The sequence below is a fragment of the Arachis ipaensis genome, chromosome B5 (genome assembly GCF_059453495.1).
Source record: "Arachis ipaensis isolate K30076 ecotype BB chromosome B5, ASM5945349v1, whole genome shotgun sequence".
Lineage (NCBI taxonomy): Eukaryota > Viridiplantae > Streptophyta > Magnoliopsida > Fabales > Fabaceae > Arachis > Arachis ipaensis.
This window is the reverse complement of record NC_142440.1, coordinates 156,713,839-156,735,090: the sequence shown is the minus strand read 5'-3', so window position 1 is coordinate 156,735,090 and position 21,252 is coordinate 156,713,839. Positions and strand designations below refer to the sequence as shown.

Genomic DNA, 21,252 nt, shown 5'->3' with positions numbered 1-21,252 from the left:
AAGGCCCATCTAATTTGTAAATTATATAAAAAGGCCCATTCAGTTTCTTTTTTATTTTTCTATTTTCACTATTTCCTTGTAAATTTCTAAAGGTGATCATATTTCATATATTGTGAGTTTGTGACATAGTAATTATTCATTTTATTTTAAAAATTATTATTTATTTATTTATATTTATTATTTAAAATATTATAGATGTAAAACATAATAAGAAAAACTTCTTATATTAACTTTGGACAATGCTATATTATTCTTGAGTTAAACGGCACCTTGCAAAAAGAGTTGATGCTTGATGCACCAACTTTGGACAATGCTTGACGTTTTAAATCGTAGTTTGTTTTACGATGAAAACTAAGGTGTAGTCGACTTCACGTGAAGTTGATAGTCAAAAGCCGTTAGATAAAAATTTAGATAAATCAGTCAAATCATCTAACGACTCTCAGTTATCAACTTCACATGAAGTCGACTACACCTGAGTTTCCACCTTGTTTTATACTTTTTTTTTTATAACAAATATTAAAATTTTATTCCAAAAATTTAAGTTCTAGAAAGTGATAAAAAATCATAAAAATAGTAGCATGCGGTCTTGAGATGTTTTTGACTTATTGTCAACGGAACCAAAACCTAAAATTGTGACGTCTTCCATAGAAGAGTTTTGGGCTTTTGGCTGGCAACATTGCATCATCACCTATTGTATCAAATATAATACACAAGTATATATCACGTTTAAGTTGTGTTACATAGCAATTCGAGACCTAATTGAGATAATATAACAGTACATTAAAATTAGTCATCATATATTTATGTATTTATACACCTAGTACATTTGCATTAAAAGATACTAATTTCTTCAATTCTCCATAAATTTATTTCAAATTAAAGTATGTGGACAGAAGAAGCGGTCAACGTAACAAGGAGCTTTTCCTGAACCATGTGACATTATAGCTACATTGATAGTTTGTGAAATCTAATTAGATTTTTTGTCAGAAATTATAATGGTGGTTTAATGTTTAAAAAAATGATGAAACTAACTAGGAATTTCATCCAAAAACTAAACATATAAGACCACCTCAGTTAACAACAAAAATTCTGACAAAATTCTAATTATTTATTGTACATTTTGCTTTGATAATAAGAAGGCAAGGAAGGCATAGAAGGCAGAAGCAGTAATCATAATAAGAAGAAAACGAAGGTTCACACAAGCCAACCATTGTTGTTTCTGTCATGGCTGCTCTGACCATCTTGTTGCCTTGTGCCACTTGCTTTTCCCTCCTGATTATGATGCTCAAACATGCTGCACCAATTTGTATGTAATAAACATTAATTTGGTTATGCAAAATAATTAATATTATAGTGTATTGTCATGACAGATTTTAAACTAAGAAAAATGTTATATGCACTACTTTTGTATATACATATTTTATTTTGTTAAAAGTGATTCATAAAATTAAAAACTGTTAGATAATAATTTAATCAAACATATTAAGTTATCTAATAATTTTTATCGATTATTTTTACATAAAAATAACTTGGTTATTTTATCTTTTGTACATAAAAGAATTAGAAAAAAGATATAATAAAAGATGATGCAAACATAATTTTTTCTTAAATTAATAAGGTTGTAATCTCAAAAAGTGGTTGTTACTTGTTAATGCAACTATTATAATTTATTTTGGCAACTAAGAGAGAGAAAATTAAAATTTTACTTAAAATCGAAAAAGTAAATTATGAAAGTAAAATATAAAATTTAAAATTGTTTATAAATTTTGTAAAATTAATAGACTCATTTAAAATCGTAATATTAGAAGATTTTAAGAGTTAAATCGAAATTCTAACTACATTGATAGCAACAATTCAATTCTATGTCTTTTTCAAAGTATAAAATGCCGCTTATTTTTTTGGATATAAGAAGCATGTGTGTGTTGTGCGTTGTTGTGGAGAATGTGGGTGTTAGACATAAATGTGAGACAGCTTTTTCGAAAACAAAGAATAAAGAGATCGGACCATCCGATTTTTTTGTTAAAAAAATTAAGCCTACTAATCGGACAGTTTGATTAGTGTGGAAGAGAAAATTTAAATTTTGACGAATCTGTTTTGTGTTTAAAAAATTAAAAAAAATTTGGGATACTTTGTATACCCCAAATTTTATTAATTTTTTAAACACAAATCGGACCCAAAAATCGAATAATCTGATTTTTGCTCCTAACACCACAGTTGCGTAAAGCACATATACACTCCATAACTATGTACTACACCATTCTCCCTGCCACATCTAAATTAAAAAGTAGCAAATTTATAAGCAAGAGCTATTTTTAGTTGTGAGGGTGAGCCTCTTTTCTATGTGATGACATGTTAATGAGAAAAGTGGATATACCGTGTGTTGTTTAAGAGCGTCTCAGACTGGAACTGATTAATGGCTTGTACTTCATTCAACTCATGAATAGGGTTGTTGTGCTCAGCAATTAGGTCTGGGAATTCATCTCTTAACTGCATCATAAGTTTTCAGAATGCAAATAAATTTATTAAGAGGCCTTATATATAGCAGGAATTGAAATACCCAACACTTTCATATTATTTATTTATTTTATAATTTTAAATTGCATTTAGATATTCTCTTTTTTTCTTTTAGACAGGTATATAAAAATAATAAATATAAAAAAAATTGACATTTTTTGTTGGTTTCAAAGTCTATGTCATGAAACCAGTTGTTCCTCGTGCAAGAGTAACTTCTTAGCTTAAAAGCATGAATTATGTTGAACATTTTTTTATTTATGAAACATACATTTAGTTATAAAAATATTTTTTAACGATGATAGAAAGAGATACATGAATAATTATATTTTTAACGGTTTTAAATTAAATTACAAAAATGTTCAATATTTTCTAAAAATAGTACAATTTGTTTTAAACACAGCAGTGAAATAATGCAACTTTAATATTAAGTTATTAACACATTAATTAATTTATATGTCCAATGCTTAAAGGGAAAAACCTTGAATTTCAACTTTTTGTTGAGCTCCTGGTCCTCGTGCACCTGCCAATATTAATAAGAATAAATAATATATGCATATATAATTAGAGAAATGTTAGATGATCAATAATTTTTTTTGTTAGTCGTTAGTCATTAATATTTAAAAATGTGAATTAAATATATTATTAGATTATTAGACTAAAAATAATAACAAAAAAAACAATAAATTATAGTGACCCTTTAAGCATTTTTTATAATATAGAATTAGCTTCAATTGAATCAAGTTCCGAGCAGGTTAAAGTGCTAATCTTCTTTAATTTGAGTATTTTGCTTACATTACATCTAGTTAAATTTAATTTAATTTTGTGATTATTCACAAAGGAAGGGTGCTCAAGTTACCTTTTCACTTAATTCTGCCTGTCGTGTTATGAGCTTCTTCATCTGCAATTGAAAAGCACACAATATATAAATCAACCACATATAATATAAAAGACACATATAGGTATATATTAAAATGCATGCAACCTAGGCCACCACACTATATTATATAGTATGATTGTAATTGTTATATATACATGGAGCTGTCGAGCTTGTGCAAGAGTTCTTTCTACTTGTTTCTCAAGGTTCATCAGTTCCTTCATGCCAAGGGGCTCAAGTTCTTCTCCTTGAAAATGCCTTCAATTCAAACTATATATTGTAAGCATCTAATTAATAACATTCACAAACATGTTTATTTACTATCCTTAGCTTGTTTAGTTTGAGTACCACATGCATGTTTAGTTACATATATAACTATTTACGTATTTTTTTCTATTCACTTAAATAGTTTGGATAAATAATTTCATAACATATTATCAGAGTTTTTATGACTTAAAGATTTAGAATTCGATTTTTATTGCTCATCTAAAAGTTTCTGGTATAAGACAAATAAAAAAAAATTAATTTTGGAAATTCATAGTCCTCCCAGCAGTATTATAAAATCAAAACCCTAAAATATATCTGAAGTATAACACATTATAGTTTACCTTTGTGTTCGCTCCAGAGATTCATATTTTACCTTTAATTTCAAGAATTCCTGGTACAAGCTCTGCAAGGCACATCACCAATAATAATAATAATAATAATAATAATAATAATAATAATAATAATAATAATAATAAATGCTAAAGCACTAGATTTCTAAAAATAATTCTGGTCATAATCATAATCATAATATAATGGTTAAAAATTAAAGGAGAAATTAAACAACGAACTAACGAAGGAAAAACCTGTGATTGCTGATCAAATAAATTGCCAGTCTGTGACAACTTGTTGTAACGACATTGGCGATACCTCTCAATAATTCCACTAATGCTATCATCATCAAAATTTAAAAATAAAATAAAAAACAGTAAGTAACTGGTAAAATTATTATTTTAATATGAAATACAATAATTAGTTTGAAGTGTACATTGGACCATGGTAGCAACAATTGAAGCAAAACATGAAATAAATAAAAATTGGACCACTAATTTATACCTTGAGATGCATCTGATTCTGAAACAACAGAACAAATTGGAAGAAGTAAAGAAAGAAAGTGGATAGTGGCCATGGATTTTATATTCCTTAACAAAGAAGAATAATCTCACTATGCAGAATTTAAACGAAATATACTTGTCCAACATGCGATAGGATAGTGATTATGCTAAATAAGCTAAGCAAGAACAAGATATGAGTCAAGAGAAAAATAAAAAAAGAGAATTATCACCCTAATAAACAGAGAAACAGAATGTAGGAATAAAATTTTATAAGATTAACTAAAAAAAATTTAAAATATGCACTAAATCAAAGAACAATAATAATATTAATTAGTTCATAACAATAATTAACTTGAAGCATATAAATACTGAAACATTATTATATATTATTCACGTCTAGGATGAATTTACAATAAATAATTATTTTCTAATAATAATGGAATTATTTCAGAAGTAATAATACAGGAATACTACATGACCAAATCATTTTAATAACTAAATTTAATCAAATTAGTTTGATTAATTAAAAATTAATAACAAAAATTTGAGTTAAAAAAAAACTTGGTTAAATTTAGTTTGTCTAACATTTTTTTTAAGGCAAAAGACTCGTATGAAGTTAATAGTTGAGAGTTATTAGATGATAATTTAGTCAAATCTATTAAATCATTTAACGATTAATTCTTAATTATCAACTTTACATGAAGTTAACTGCACCTGAATTTTCACATTTTTTCTTAATAATCATAATTACTTAACAAGAAGTATTTACATACACACTAAGTAGCATTAAGAAATTAAACCAGTTGTATGATTAAAAAAAAAAAAGTAAGATTATGTTATGTGGAGCAGATAGGAATAATAATAAAGTATTAGTTAATTGTAGAGAGTAATTGCATGACGATGAGATTAAGAATGAATTAAAGAGATAGAGAAAGAAGAAAAAGAATTACTCAGAACTGCTGTACTGAAAAAGCTTGCCGCGACTAGAGAAGATGATGAGTGCTACTTCAGCATCACAAAGCACTGATAATTCAAAAGCTTTCTTCAACAAACCACTCCTTCTCTTTGAAAATGTAACTTGCCTGTTTATCTTGTTCTCTATTCTCTCCAGAACCACTCTCCCTCTTCCCATCTTAATTCTTCTATCTCACACACTCCCTCCTTAGCTACCTTCTCTCTCTTTATATATTCAAACTCATAGCAGAGAATTATGGAATAATAACACAAAACCACATGCATGAGAGACAACACAGCAAAGCACATATCTCTTCAACATCATAACACCTTATCTATTTTGAAATTTGACCACCCTTTTCACCCCTTCATATATATCCTAAAGCAAAGCTTGTTTCTTTTTACTGTACTGTCTGTGTTTTCTTTCTCATGATATTCATTACTTTTGTTACCAACTAAACATTGAAGGTGGGGACTGCAAAACAAAATAGATAGACAGAATAATATAATTATGTGTATTCTTTCGCCGACTAATTCATTACGCATCTCTTTTTATTAGATTTGTCCTTTTTATTTTATTTTTTTTTAATACATGTGGTAGGAAATTAATTTTTAATAAGTTACAATGAATCATTTTGATTTAAATTATTTTAAATTCTCTTTTTTGGAAAATTTAGGTCATAGCTTTTAGGTTTTGAAAAAAGAGAAAAGTTGTCTAGCGCATATTTAAAATTAATTAACAACAATGCTAGGGAACCAAGAGAGTACTAGCCAAAAACCAGTTAAATACTTCTGGGTGAATTCAAAACCTTTGTGTGGATAATGCTTATGCTAGGTATTAGGATGTTTCTTCTACTAAGTATTAGAATATTTCTTTTTCATGTTAAATGAATATTCTTTTATATATTTTATAAATTTTTTATATACTAAAAATCAGATTGTTGAAAATTTCATGATCTCCACCCCTATTTCTCCAACGTATTATTCAGAATTTTAATTTGGGGTGAGAAATAATTAATATCAAATATTATAAATTAAAAATAAATAAAATTAATTAAGTTGTTTAATTTTTAGCTGATTACCTCTTGATTTCATATACTTTTTCATTAATTAAAAGAGTTTAAGACAAATAAAGAATAAAAAAGTGTAATTGAGAAAATGATAACCTTGGATTTTCTCCATTTGTATGATGATGTCTATTTTGGAAATTGAGAAATGAGAACCACTTTGACAGGCAGAGACATGGTAGTTGGGAAGCCATGTCAAGTATTTATACCTCTTAAGATAATGAAAAGGGACGTGTCGAACAAATTAAAGGAGCATGGAATCTGTAAGCCTAAGACTTCATTTTCAATAATAAATAACCACTGAAATGGTTGTAATTAATTAATTGCAATTCATTAAATCTGTGTTGTTTAATTTTAATATGTTTTATATTGATGATGATAGATGTAATTGATTATAATGTAAGGGTTTGCCAACCATTTAGTTAACAATGGAAATCGATCTCTTTGGTTCGTGATTCCCAGTCACACAAGTGTGTCACTTCAATCTCATCGTGTAATCTCCAATTTATTTTATTTTGTTCAGCTTTTTAACTTTTGCTCAACTTTAATTAACCCTAGTTGTTGGACCTAGGAGAGACTCCATGAGAGAGACCTAAGGGGGCCACATTCATTTGACCTAGCCACGTTTCAGAACCTTATTGCCTCTTTTGTTGTCATACATAAGCACTGTTCTGTTAGCCTGACGTCATTGTCGCATCAAATTGATACTTAGCCAATCGAAACTTGACACGTTTAATCATCACAGTCAGAAAGTAGTTTTGAGGGCAACTTGGCTAAGATCAGAGACCATGAGTCTTTTGTATAGTGGATGTGTATGGTCCGATCCCAAATATTTTAGGGATTAATTTGGTGTAATTTTGTCGAATTTAGAGTCGGATAAGGGTTTTAAAAATAGACCCGATTATTATTTTAATTTGGGTCGGGTCTGTGCCATGACTCAGGTCACCTAAACTCGATCCGGTGGTCCGGTCATCATACACAATTAATATTTTGTGTTATTAGTGATGGATGATGGCTATTCTTATGTGGAATTTACGTATTGTAAATCTTAATATTTTGTGTTATTAGTTATTATAAAACTATAAATTAATGTTTTATGTTTAAAATGCATAAGATTTTAGACTAATGCATAATATTGTGTTATTTGCATTGATTTAAATATTTGGTGTTATTAGACAATATTAGTATTGATTATGGTTATGCTTTAACTCTAGAGAAGAGTTGGTTCTTGTTATATTTTTCTAAGTGAATTTTACCATGTCAAATAATGATTGGAGTCTTGAAAATTTCGATATTTTCACATGCTAGTTTATAAGAAAGTATTAAGGTAATGTAATGTTAACGGCTCGGTTTTCACCCAGTATAACCGTGATCCGAAAGTGTATAGGTTTCATTGGGTCTAAGGCCAGATTCGAGTCTAACAAATAGACCTGGTATATATTCCGGGTCGGGTCGGGTTTAGGTCACATCAAACCCTATTTCACTCGATCCATGCGCACCCCTAAAACACAGCAGGGTAAATAGCAAACTGATATTTGAGATTGAGTGTTTGTATAAAAAAAGTTCTAAGAATTTAATTGTACCGAAAAAAATTTTAAGATGGAAAATATTATGCCATCGTATTAGTTTTTAGGAAAAATATAGGTAACCAACAATATTGTTAAACAATGTGAATAATAAGGTTAAAAGAATAAATTAATTTTAAATTTAATTAGTAGCATTAAATTAGAATGTAGTGTCTTTTAGTTAAAATAGACTAATTTTAAAGTTCGTTGTTTATGTTATTCAAATAAATCATTAATTACCTAACATTGCCCTAGTTTTTATTCTCATTTTGTTGAATTACTCATCACTTCATGAGTGACTTGACATATAATTATATAGCCTTTTATAATGAATTAGATAAAACAATGTTATTTTAGTTTTAATGCTAAAAATTTGACTAAACAGTGTCATTTAATTTTAATAAATCATAAAACATCTTATCTATCTCCACCAAAAATATATGAACATTAAGATTAATTGATATTATTTTATTAAATATTTAGTGTTAAAATTAAAATAATGTCATTTTATTTAATCTAATATAAAAAAAATGTATCAAGTCACCTACAGTATGAAAAATAATTCGATAAAAAATAAATAAAAGACTAATGTGATATATTTTTTTAAATTTCAAAAATACTTTTGGTGCAAATAAAATTTCAAAAACTTTTTTATACACGAAACAAATTAAATTTCAAAAATTATTTTTAGATTTGTATTAAAATGTTAGGAACTACTTAAATAAAGATATTTTTATATTTTATGTCTGATATTTTTATTATTTTTTATATAAAAATAAATTTATGTGGTTAATTATTAATTATTGTTATTTATAGTTTATATTTTTTGAATATATTTAATTAAGTTGTACTTTCTAATTAATTATTAAGTAGTGCACAAATTTTAAGAGATAATTTTGTGTTTATTTCATTGCATCCGGTGTTAGGAATATGTTAAATTAAAATAATATATTGAACCAAAGAGTATTAAAATAATAAATTGAACCAAACAGTTCTAATATATGTGAATGTGGGAGAAAATATTAAGTTTGGCCTCTGAAATTATATTTAAGTTTTAATTTAATTTTTAAAATTTTAATTGTCTTAATTTAATTTTTTAATTTTTTAAATTTTAATTACGTTAGATTTTATGATGATTTTTGTCACAGAATTAATTAAAAAATTTAATGACTAAATTAAAATAATTAAAATTTCAAAACTTAAATTGAGACTATTTGAGGACCAAATTGATGAATATATTTTCATATGTAAATTGTGAACCTCCATTTCCCGTTTTGGGTGCGTTTATCCACACACATGATGATACAAGGCTAATTAAGGTGAGAGAATATATAAAAAGTTAAAAACTAAAAAAAAAAAAAAAAAGAAAGAAAAGGATATAAAATATGAAATAGCACATAAAAGATTTTTGTTAACGAAACTAGTTTTGAAAAATGAAATCAACGTTCAATTAGATGATAAAATAATAGTTTAATTAGTTTGTTACTCTTTATAATTTTAATTTTATAATTAAATTTTTAATTGTGATTATTTTTAATTTAAAAAAAATATTTCGTTAATTCTAATATTTTACACTAACAAAAATTTAATTATAAAGTTAAAAGATAACTGAAAAAGAAAAAATTATAAAAATCTATTTATAAATTTAGTAAAATTATAGAAATTAACAAAATCATTAAACCTAAAATAATTAATCTAGTTTAAGAAAAATTAACAAAGAAAAGTAATATAGAATTGAAGAATCATGGAAATTTTGTTTAGTTTAATCGTAAGCATTCTACTAAAAAATCAACTAGGAGTGTAGTTAAGTAGAGTCACTAATAAGGATAACAATGAGTCCTTATGGGGGCGGGGACATGCCCCCGTTTCCGGCTCCCGCCACCCATAATCCGTCTCTGTCCCTGCAACAGGTAATGGAGACCCTATATCTACCGGAAATTGGGATTTTTGCGAATATTCACGGATTTTTAAAATAATTCAAAAATATTAAAAAAATAAAAAAAATTGAAAAATAAAAGATAATTAACATTTAATATAGTCTAAACCCTAAACTCAGTAGTTTAATCCAATGTTCTAATTTTTCAGTAAGAATTCAAACCCCAAACCCTAAATCTAATTTCACAGCAACAAAATCTATCTCTACACCCAAACTTATCAATTAACAGAATTCAAACCCTAAACCTAAATCCAATTTTACATTAATAGAATTCAAACCATAGCAATTTCATCAATTAAAAATCAAAATATTGTAACACCCTTACTTTTAATACTTCATGACCGTACTAAAAACTCAGACGTCACTTACCTCTAATCCGTTAATTTAATATTATAATTATTTAATATTGAGCCTTCACGAATATAAACCAAATCCTTGTTACGAAATCGAAAAGTCTTTACTTTAATTCACTTAACCACACAATTATATCCACATAATAATAGATACATAAACTTATTCAAAATTTTCCAAAAATAAGTCATCATGTCCCTCTAAAATATCAAAATGACAATTGATGAGGAGTAAAATCTCCACTAAACCAATAAATAAGAATATACAACACTTATATAAATATATACATATATATAAATCTTTGTAGTCCGATCACGGCTTCACGTCGAAGACTTCCTGAACCTGTCGCTGAAAAAGAAAATCTATACGGGAGTGAGAACATCGTCTTTAAAAGGGTTTTGAGTAGAGACGAGAATACCATCAAAGTAAAGATATACTTGCAAATAGAATTAATTTCATTATAAAACAATTTGTCCTTGAGATAACCATTTGGAAAAAAACTTTATGGAGGAAACTTAATTTAAAAGATCGTAAAGAAGTTTCATTTAATTTACAATTCAATAAGGTGATTGGTTTAAAAAAATGTAAAGGACCAAGGACGTGCCTAGGAATTTCTTATTCAACATACATCAGTCACTCCTATCCAAACAATACATATATTAGAATACTCAGGCAACACCTAGTCCACCTGCCTCAACCTTCATTACCACATAACAGAAACCACTCTCATCACGTCTCCACCAAAAAAGATCTTTCAGATAAACATACACATACAAGACAAACAAAGAAATTACATATAGGATTCAGGTACAGCAAGTAAAACAAGTAATAAATAAATATGGCTAAGCAATTAGACAAACCAAAACAAAAGCACACTCAATCAAAACATACAAATGCATATGATGCATGCATGTTCTATGGCTGATGAGTCTCATCTATCGGTTATATAGCCAGCCTGACATGTCCTGGTAGTTAACTATTGGACATTCCCTCTATGCGTGCATCCCCAAACTCAAAAATAATATCTATGGAGTCAAACTCCAAGCTCAAATATAATATTCCATGGATTCAAACTCCAAGCTCAATAATATTTCAAGGACTCAAACTCCAAGCTCAATAATAGAATATTCAAAATTCATATATATATATATATACATGCCCATGGGAAAACCCGGGGAGTTAAAGTGCTCGATCACATCTTGCGACAGAGGATCAACAGAGTATCGAGTCTCAACCTGGACCTGGAGCAAGTGGTGGCAAGTCACTGCGTCTACCCAAGAAAACTCGTGTCTCAGATAATTCAAATTCATAAGCCATATGAATAATTCAATCATAATTCATCAATATCCACATCATTCTCAATCTCATCTCATTCATCATCACCATACCTCAATCATACGCAATTATTATCCTCTTCCTCAATATTGAAATCACCATTAAACCTCCAACCAATTGTCATTAAATTATATCTTAATTCAAACATAACCTTCAAACTTACTCACTTGTCCCCAAACTCTTGAAATTATACTTAAATTACTGTTTTAAAGTCTTTAACTAGTTAATCAAATCTCGTTTCGTTATTATAAAAAAAGTCAAATAAATTAAAATCACCATCTAACCAATTCAAGGGAATCCGACTCTCCTTAAAATCCATAAAAGTATCCAAAACTTATCTTTTCTGATAATTATTTTAAATCAAGTTCATTTTCAAAATCATAACCAAAACTCCTTTAAATTCTTAGAAAAATTTCGACAGCACCTCCCTTAAAAACTACAGTTCGCCATCCATCACGGGTCTTATTTTTTCAACCCCGACTCAACAAAATCAACATTTCAAAACGACGTTCTAAATTCATCATTCAAAACCAATCATTTTTATTTTCAATATAAAATCTAAAATCAACGTATTCCATCAATTTTACCAAAAACTCAGAAAATAACCAATCACCAACAAACATAACCTTTCATTCACAATAGAGAATTATTTATATCTCAGACGTTCATCTATTTGTATTAATCTACTAAACTTATCAGTTATTCAAAACCCAAAATATTTTTATTTTAAAACCAACCCTACCTCAGTTAGCCGAGTCCACATAACTTGTCGTGGCAATTCCCTTTCCTTTTAATTCATGGCAACAACGACAACATTAACCCCGTGAAAATAGCAACAGCTTTGACGCCTCTTATAGCGACCGCGTTATTACAAATTGCAATTACAATAGCTGAAACAGCTTCAAGAAACCTAGACAAGGACATATACAAAAATTGAATCATAATAAGCATGGAAAAAATAGTAAAACATGTAAATGGCCTAGAATCGAAAAAGATATCCGACCAAAATCATTAGGAATAGCTCTGGTGTCAGCTCCTAGCGGCAGAAGAACAGAAATCAGACTCAGACATCCGTCCTAGCGACAGCAGCATCACTCCAAGTGATTAAGGCAGCGGAGACACTAACAATAATCAGAATAATAGAACAGAATAGAAGCGGAACAGATTTCAAGAAAGGAAGAGGCGAAGTTACCGGTGAATATCCCGATTTCGACGGTGATGGAGCACAGTGGTGGCGAGACGTTCCGCTTGTGACAGCGGCTGGGCAGTGACAGAGCTGCAACGAAGCCCCTTGTTCTCTCTCCTATACGCGTTTCCTCTCCCTCAGCTCAGACCGGAGGTGGATTCGAGCCCACCAACGATGGCAAGATCTCGCGTCGAGGACGACGACGATGAGGCTCGAGGCAACGGCGGTTACTTCGCACAGCACGGCGGCGGAATGCAGCTTCAACATCCCTCGCGAGCGCTCTCTCTCTCTTTCTCCACCGCAAACCTTTTCTCCCTCCGACACATCTCTCCTCATCTGTGGTGGCACAGCCGTGCTGACGCGACGGTGCTTGGGTCGACCACCCCTCCCTCTCTCAATGCCAGCTTTCTCTCCCCTCTGTTCGACCTTCTCAACAACGATTGGTAGGGCGCGGTGACAGTAAGGCCCACCAGCGCCGACACGTCCTTCCTCTCTTCCCTCTCTTTTTTCTCAGTTTTCCCCCTCTCCTCTCTGTCCCTTCTCCGTTTCTCTCTCTTCTTTCACCCTTTTCTTCTTTGTTTTTTTTTTCTTTCTTTTAGAAGGGAATGGGCTGGGATAAGGGTGTGACAGCGTGGGAGTGGTACTGAGGGTTGGGTACAATGGAAGGGTTTTATGTTTTATTTTTAGGATTAAGGTTTAATTTGAGGCAATTTGAAATTAGAAATATTTTAGTAAATTGAGGTTTGGATAATTTTAATAAAATTTGGGGATATTGTAATTAATTGAAATCTAATTTATTTTCAAAAATTATCTTAAAGATATTATTTTAATTATCAAATTTTTAATTAATTCTCAATCAAGTATTTTCATTTAAAATATAAGATAATATAATTAATTTTTTATTTATGAAAATTAAAGTATTAAATTCTAAAATTTTAATTATTTAAACTAAATTATATAAAATTTTTATTCTTTTATAACTGCTAAATTTGATAATTTAAATATAGAAAATTATTCAATAATAATGAAATTAAATAAAATTTCTATTTTAATTATCAAAACATGATTTAATTATTTTTAATAAAATAATTTTTAAAAATAAAATCTATAATAAATAAATAAATTTAAAATCGACTCATAATAAACTTTTTTAAAAGTTCTAGGTCTTACAAATATACATTAAAATTAGTGAGTGACAGTAGAGCAAAGGCGGACCACTGGACCAGAGGTGGAGGCGGCAAAGCTTTGAGCAGAAAGTAGTGAGTGACGCAGTGAGAGGAAGAAGGTGAGCGACAGCGGCTCTTTTCTGATGGCGATGAAGGACGGCCCTTCTCTAGACGGCGACGAAGGCGGATCTCCTATGAACGGTGACGACGAAGACAACTCTCCTCTGGACGGTGACGAAAACTGCGACAGCTCTCCTTAGGCGCGCAGCGTGAAGACAGCTCTCCTGTCCTCTGGACAGCGATAAAATGGTGACGGTTCTCTTCTCCTTAGGTGTGTAGCGTGAAGACGGCTTTCCTCTCCTCTGAACGCAGAGGCATGGCTAGTGATGACAAATCTGAAGAAGTTGGTGATGGCAGAGGTGTGGCTGGAGCAGCTTCATCTTTGCAGAGTAGAGGCGACAATGTGGGTGCAGGTGGTGGCGCCAACGCTGTGAGAAGCAAGCACGGAGCGACACCGACGACTCAGTGAGAGGAAGAAGGCGAGCAGCGGCAAGAGAGGAAGGAAGAGGAAGAAAGACGGAGAGGGTGATACCTGAGAGAGTGAGAGTGTGTGGGGAGTGAGGCAAAGGCATGAATTAGGTTTTCTGTTTCCATCATAATATATATATATATATATATATATATATATATAAGGATATTTATGTAATTTTATCTATACAGGTATCACGGGGCGAGTACCTCTCTCCCTGCTCCGCCCCGTTTATTAAACAGATACCCATCTTCCGTCCCTGCAGGAAAAAAATGACCCAAAACCTATTTTCTAATAGGTAAATCTCCACGAATACTCGTCCTGTCGAAGGAAATTGCCATCCCTAGTCACTAGGTGAAATATTAAAGTGGTGCACTATAAATAGCAAAAATTTAGTAGCTGAAAGCATTACTAGTTTATGTTCTAATCCAAATAGCATGTGTATGGCACGTGAAATCTCGTGTGAATTAACAAGGACCAGATACTTTATAAGGCTAAAAGTTTTTGAGTGACCAATAATAAAATAGTATGATGATAGGTAATTTTTTTTATGTTTTTGTCTAATTTATATAGTTTTTATTTTATGAGAGTAAAATATACTTTTTTATTTATAATATTTTAAAAAATACAAAAATATTTTTAATATTTAATTTATTTTAATTTTATTTTTAATGTTTTAAATATGTTTAAATTATATTATTAGGAGTTAATATCGTTAACCAAAATGCTGATGTGACAATTGCAGCTTAACGTAAGATTATTGCATTATATATATATATATATATATATATATATATATATATTATCTATATTTAGAGGTATAATTTGCACATATTAAAAATATTAAGAATACAATTAAAATCAAACGTTAATAATAAAATTAAAGTTAAATATAAAGCTTGAGAACAAAGAACATGCTTATAATTCAGTGGTTAATGATATAAACAAAAAGCATGTTACAAATAATTTTAAAATATATCATGTTTATTGAAACTCATTTATTATAATAATATTTTTGTTAAAAAACAAATATGTGATTATAGTATATAAGTGACTAAATATCATATATTTTTGTTAGTAAATTATATATAAATATTGCTAAAGTATCAATAAAAGTGATACATTTAAAGAGTATTACTAAAAGAAAAAAATAATATAAATCAAATAAAAAAAGAAAAAAATTATTATAAAAAATTAAACAAACTCAAAAAAAAAAATTTATTTAAAAAAACGTGTTAAAAATATAATTATTTCATATTACTTCTTTTTATCGTCTTAAAGTTTTAAAAGAATCGATTCCATTACATAACAAAAAATTACAAATTCACTCTCCTAAAACTCTCTTCAAATTACACTATTGAACAACTTGCTTGAACGCCTGCAACTGCTAATGAACAAGAACAACTTGCCAACAAACATGTAGAGATAGTGGTGATCAAGCAACTTTTTGTTTGCACAAATGCTCATACATTTGAATGAGAATCTGAAAATTGGACAACCAATGTTAATTAGTCATCATGCTACTTATTCTGTGTTAATTCTGACCGCATAAGTAGACATGTGATTATAAGATTGAAGTGGAAATGAACAAATGCGATGAACTTGTCCCCAATTCATAGAAAAAGGAGGGGCCTAGCTCTATTCCAACTTGGAACAATTTGGAACCGTTATAATTTTTTTAGGTAAATAAATTAATGTATTTATTTTCTTTATAGGGGGACATATAGGTCGTGGTAATAATCAAATCAGACGGGGATTTGAATGATGTAGAAGAACTAAGAAGAATTAGAAAGTGGGGAAAAAGGACATTTGTTATTGGAATTCACCATGATGGGACTCAAATGATGCTTCATTAATCATTAGTTGATTTATATTAGTTTCATCCCCCCAAGCCTAATTAAAATTCAATCACCTTTTTCAAGTTATGGGGATAGAGATTTCGCGTGTTTTTAACTAATAGACAAAATTAGATATGAATATTCTGTTATTAATTCAATTAAGCAGAAATATCTTGAGATAATGATGGTGATGATGATGGATACACTCAAGCTTTTCCAACTCATGTTAGATCTTTTTATAAAGAAGCACATCAAAAAGAAATTCCAATTCATTGTATTTATCAAAAAGGAAATTTACACACTTAAAGAAGCATAGTTGGTCAATGGTTCAATTTTCAGTTATTGTGTATGAAATATTAATTAATTAATCAAGAACAGAAAGAGTATTTGTGGTAGATAGTAATATTTGGTAGTTTTAAATTAAACTCGTGAACACAAATTAAATTAGGATGAAACAGTAGTGGTTTTCTGTCAAAAGGGTTGTTATTGGAAACTTTTTTAAGAGAAATGTTTATACTTTATAGCACTGGCACAAGGAATTTTTTATTTTAATAAATAAAATAAATATAATAATTACCAAAATATACAATTTAAAAATAATTTACCATTTTAAATTTTCTTCTCTTATCTCGTTTACACGGTAAACGAGATGACAGTCTATGTATCTCATTTACAGTGTAAATGAGATAAGAGACGTCAGCATATTTTGTTAACAGTATAAACGAGATAAGGCTTGTCGACGTCTATAAGTATATTTCGTTGACAACGTCATTTTGGGCCCCAATTTGACCTTATCAACCACTTTCTTCTCTCTATTGTCCTTTTCTGACCTTAGTTTCGACTGACATTACGATGGCGCGCCAGGGGGAACGACGGAGACATCAACAGGCTGAACGAGACGTCGCATTACGCCGGGGCGGCAGACTTTGAGGTTAGTTTTGTTCTATTTGTTTAATCTAAGTATGTGACCATGGTTAGGGTAGTCCCAAAAAATCAGAACATAGTTGGCAAGTTTAGTAGTAGGTCTCTAGAAGGAATTTAGAACTCTATTTACTTGTGCAAGGTTGTTACGACATAATTATTAGTTTGGAACTCTATTTTTCCTGCGCTAGATTGTTAGTATTTATAATTGTTAGTATTTATATATAATGTTCTAGTAAGGGTTTGTAAGTTAGAAACATAGATGTATGTTATTAAGTAGAAATAGATGTAAGTAAGAAAGAAATATTTATTTACCTTTAATGTTTCGTATATCATGTTAAATCATTCTAATTGAAAAAGTAAAAAGAAATTGTAAGAAATAAATAAACCAAAAATTTAAGATTACTTCTTTATGAGGCTGAAAATTTTTTTTATTCTTTAGAGGTCTCACCTTTTACTACCCCAGTGAGTGAGCCATACATTTCCTCTACCGGATGTCATCATCCCGTATCTGGCCGAGGCTGGAATCGGCAATACGGTGCCCCTCAGGGATTTCACTTTTGACAATTTCCTGATTTCGGCACTCGTGGAGCGATGGCGTCCGGAGACGCACATGTTTCATCTCCCGTGGAGTGAGGTCACCATCACCCTGTAGGACGTGGCATACCATCTAGACCTACATGCACACAGAAACCCCATTGGGGGTGCCTTCGTGACTTTGGTAGGTGATAACAAACTGAGACGTGGGCATTGGTGGAGCAGCTGCTTGGTGCCAGGCCTCCGATGGCACCACAGCAAGCTGCGCAGAGGAAGGAGTCATTCACACTAAAGCTTGTGTGGCTGCGGGATCGTGTCCGACAGATACCCCATAGGCGACCCGGAGACCCTCTGACAATACGCCAGGTGCTATATCATGTTACTGATCGGAGGGTATCTGATGACTGACAAGTCCAACAATCTGGTGCACTTGCATTGGCTCCCTCTGCTACAGGACTTCAGGGAGTGTAGGAAGTTTTCTTGGGGCTCAGCTGTGCTGGCATAGACGTGCGTACTAGTCACTTTGTTCGGTGGCACAGCGGGGCGTCACAGCGGAGATCACCGGCTGCACTCCGCTGTTGATATCCTGGATCTATCAGAGATTTTCTTAGTGGTATCCACCAGACAGAGAGGTCTACCAGTATCCTCTGGCTGCAAGGTAACAAATGTTTATTTCTGTATTTGGTTTAAATATTTCTGTAACTTCTTATGGAATGTTATGTAACGAACTGTATATATTTTCTTGGGTTGTGTCAGGTTGGTTAGATTGTAGTAGCAGAGCAGGGATTAGCATGAGGCGAGGGTCTTGCATTGGATGGTTTCGCTCTATAGGTTACGATTCGATGAGGTTGGTTCCATGTTTACACCACAAGTGCATTCATTTTATTCCTGATTGTTGTCTTATTTGTGGGTGGCTGAGTATTTTGTCTGTTACGGGTTTTTTCAGTTTGCATGGAGAGTGTACGACGACCCTGTTATGCAGGCTCTGTGCCCTCTTTGGTTCCGTGAGGTGGTGGCAGGACATGGCGCGCCACAGTCTGGGCAGGCGTCTCCGGCACAAACTCATTCTCATCGCCACCTTTAGAAGAATCACTATCCACACTATCTGCTATGTAATCTTGGTCCGACTCCTCCTCGCCCTCCTCCGCCTCATCCAATGGAATGGCAACATGAATGGGTGGTGGTGCGAGAAGTCGGTCGTCCTATACATAGGTCGAGTGTACAGAACTTCCACGACCACTATCTCCCACCTCGGCGGAAAGCTCCATTACCTGTTCCGCCATGATCCTCCCATGGATGCCGAACATCAGTCGCACATGCTCGTCCTCTTGAAGTCGGAATAGTCGAAACCGGAAAATTCCGTTACCCATCGGTGCCAGCAACCTATACCCCACCCTTCCAATCTCCCTTGCTTCTGTACCACCGAACTTGCTTAATATCAAACTCTTCAATTCCGACAACGTATTTACACGCTGAATGTGCAACAATATCGAATTCTCACACTCAAATATCATCCTGTTCTCGTCATTTCTCATACGATAATTGGGATAAACACACGCAACTATATATACATTGTTACTAGCCATTGTTGCCTTTTTTTCGTGAGAGAAAACGAGACAGAGTAAGGATATGAAATGTGTGTGAAGAATACCAAGAATTACACATCCTTTTTTAACAGCTATAAATTTGTCTCCTTCTACCTCGTTTATAGCGTAAACGAGATGGCTTTTCATGTATTTCGTTTACACTGTAAATGAGATACATAAAAGTTATCTCGTTTATAGTGTAAACGAGATAAGAGATGAAAATTTAATCGATAAATTATTTTTAAATCGTATATTTTGATAATTATTATATTTATTTTATTTATTAAAATAAAAAATCCTTGGAACAAGAGCCAAATCAAAATGTGTAAACTATTTTGGATAAATTATACTCATTTCTACTAATTAAAATTTAACCTAACCCTCTTTATTTATTTTAAAATTGATTATATATATATATATAAGATATAAAAATATAAAAAAAAATTGAAGGTTTATGAGAAGCATTTATAATATAGACAAATAGAAATTTCATTGCACATATTCTATATATTTTTATTCCTAGCATAAAGACAAATATTCCCATGATTATATTTGGGGATAATTTACTTCCCAATATAAATACTAATAAAAACTTCACAATAGTAATCAAAACTGTATAATTAAGTGTTTGAAACACTTTGAGAATTATTCGCACATATTTTTTTAAGGATACATATATTATAAACAGAACAAGTTACAAATATTATTGTTAGGAACTCTTAAAAACTTACCTAGCTAGAGATACAGATGATGGTGACATACAATTGAAGAAGTGATTGTAAACAGCAATATTCTTACATGGGGTTTAAGGTTTTAAAGTTTTTTTTAATTATTATATTTAGAATATCTGAGGTTACTAAATTTCTTTTATCTCATCTTAGATTTACTCCATTTCGACTTGGGGACTTTTTTATATTGGGTCATTACTATTTTTGGGTTAAATATATTATATATATATATATATATATATATATATATATATATGGAGATATTAGAATGCTTGGTTTCTATTTTTTTAAAAATAATCTTCGTTATAAATAATTCATAAGAATTGTTGTTTTCAAGATATTTGAACCTTAGATCTTTTAGTTAAATTTTAAACTACTTATCATCTTAAGTAATTTAGTTTTTGTTATTTTTAAATATATTTAATAAATAAAAAAGTGAATTAATAAGTACATTAGGATCTGTTGATATATTAGTGTATATAATTTTCACTTATAATTATTAAAATTGATTATATTTATATAGGATCTTTTCTCTTTTGAAGGAAAAAAAAAAAAGAAGATACTATGAACACATCCTAATCCTATGCACTAGTGATCCAAGTATGAAAGCAACTTAAAGGAGACATGCTAAGATGAAATGACCGTATGAATTCTTGTCCACCAAAATAAAGTCACTAGAGGTATCAACTATCAAATAAGTTAAAAGTTGAAAATGAAATGTATGAATGAATGAATAAATAGTTTTCACTTAAGCAACCTAAAATGTGAGAATGAACATTTTAACGATAATTAATTGTCAAAATTTTTTTGGGTTTTTTTGTTAGACATCCAGAAAAAACCCAAAACTCACCCTGATCCAGATACAATACAAACCCAAAACTCATCTTGACTGCTCTTTGTTCTTTCTTCCTCAACAGAGCTCTTCATCCTCCCTCTTAAATTAAATTAAATTAAATTAAATTAAATTAAATTACCTCAAAAAATAGACTTGGGTTAACCTCACTTCAGCACTCTCCCCTCCCTCTCATTAAAACCTTTAACATTGTCTTAAGAGAGAAAAGAGAG

At 30.6% G+C, this 21,252-nt stretch overlaps 1 protein-coding gene across 1 annotated transcript; it reads right to left on the bottom strand.

The window, feature by feature from the left end:
• Positions 1-775: 775 nt before the first annotated feature.
• Positions 776-6,178, bottom strand: LOC107644756 (agamous-like MADS-box protein MADS3). The gene is made up of 9 exons (XM_088488949.1): positions 6,067-6,178; positions 5,439-6,008; positions 4,240-4,324; positions 3,997-4,058; positions 3,547-3,646; positions 3,371-3,412; positions 2,993-3,034; positions 2,375-2,487; positions 776-1,294 (listed from the first exon to the last, which is right to left on the bottom strand). Exons 2-9 carry the CDS (start codon positions 5,618-5,620, stop codon positions 1,195-1,197), a joined length of 726 nt encoding a protein of 241 aa, XP_088345075.1. The 5' UTR covers positions 5,621-6,008; positions 6,067-6,178; the 3' UTR covers positions 776-1,194.
• Between the last annotated feature and the right edge of the window lie 15,074 nt (positions 6,179-21,252).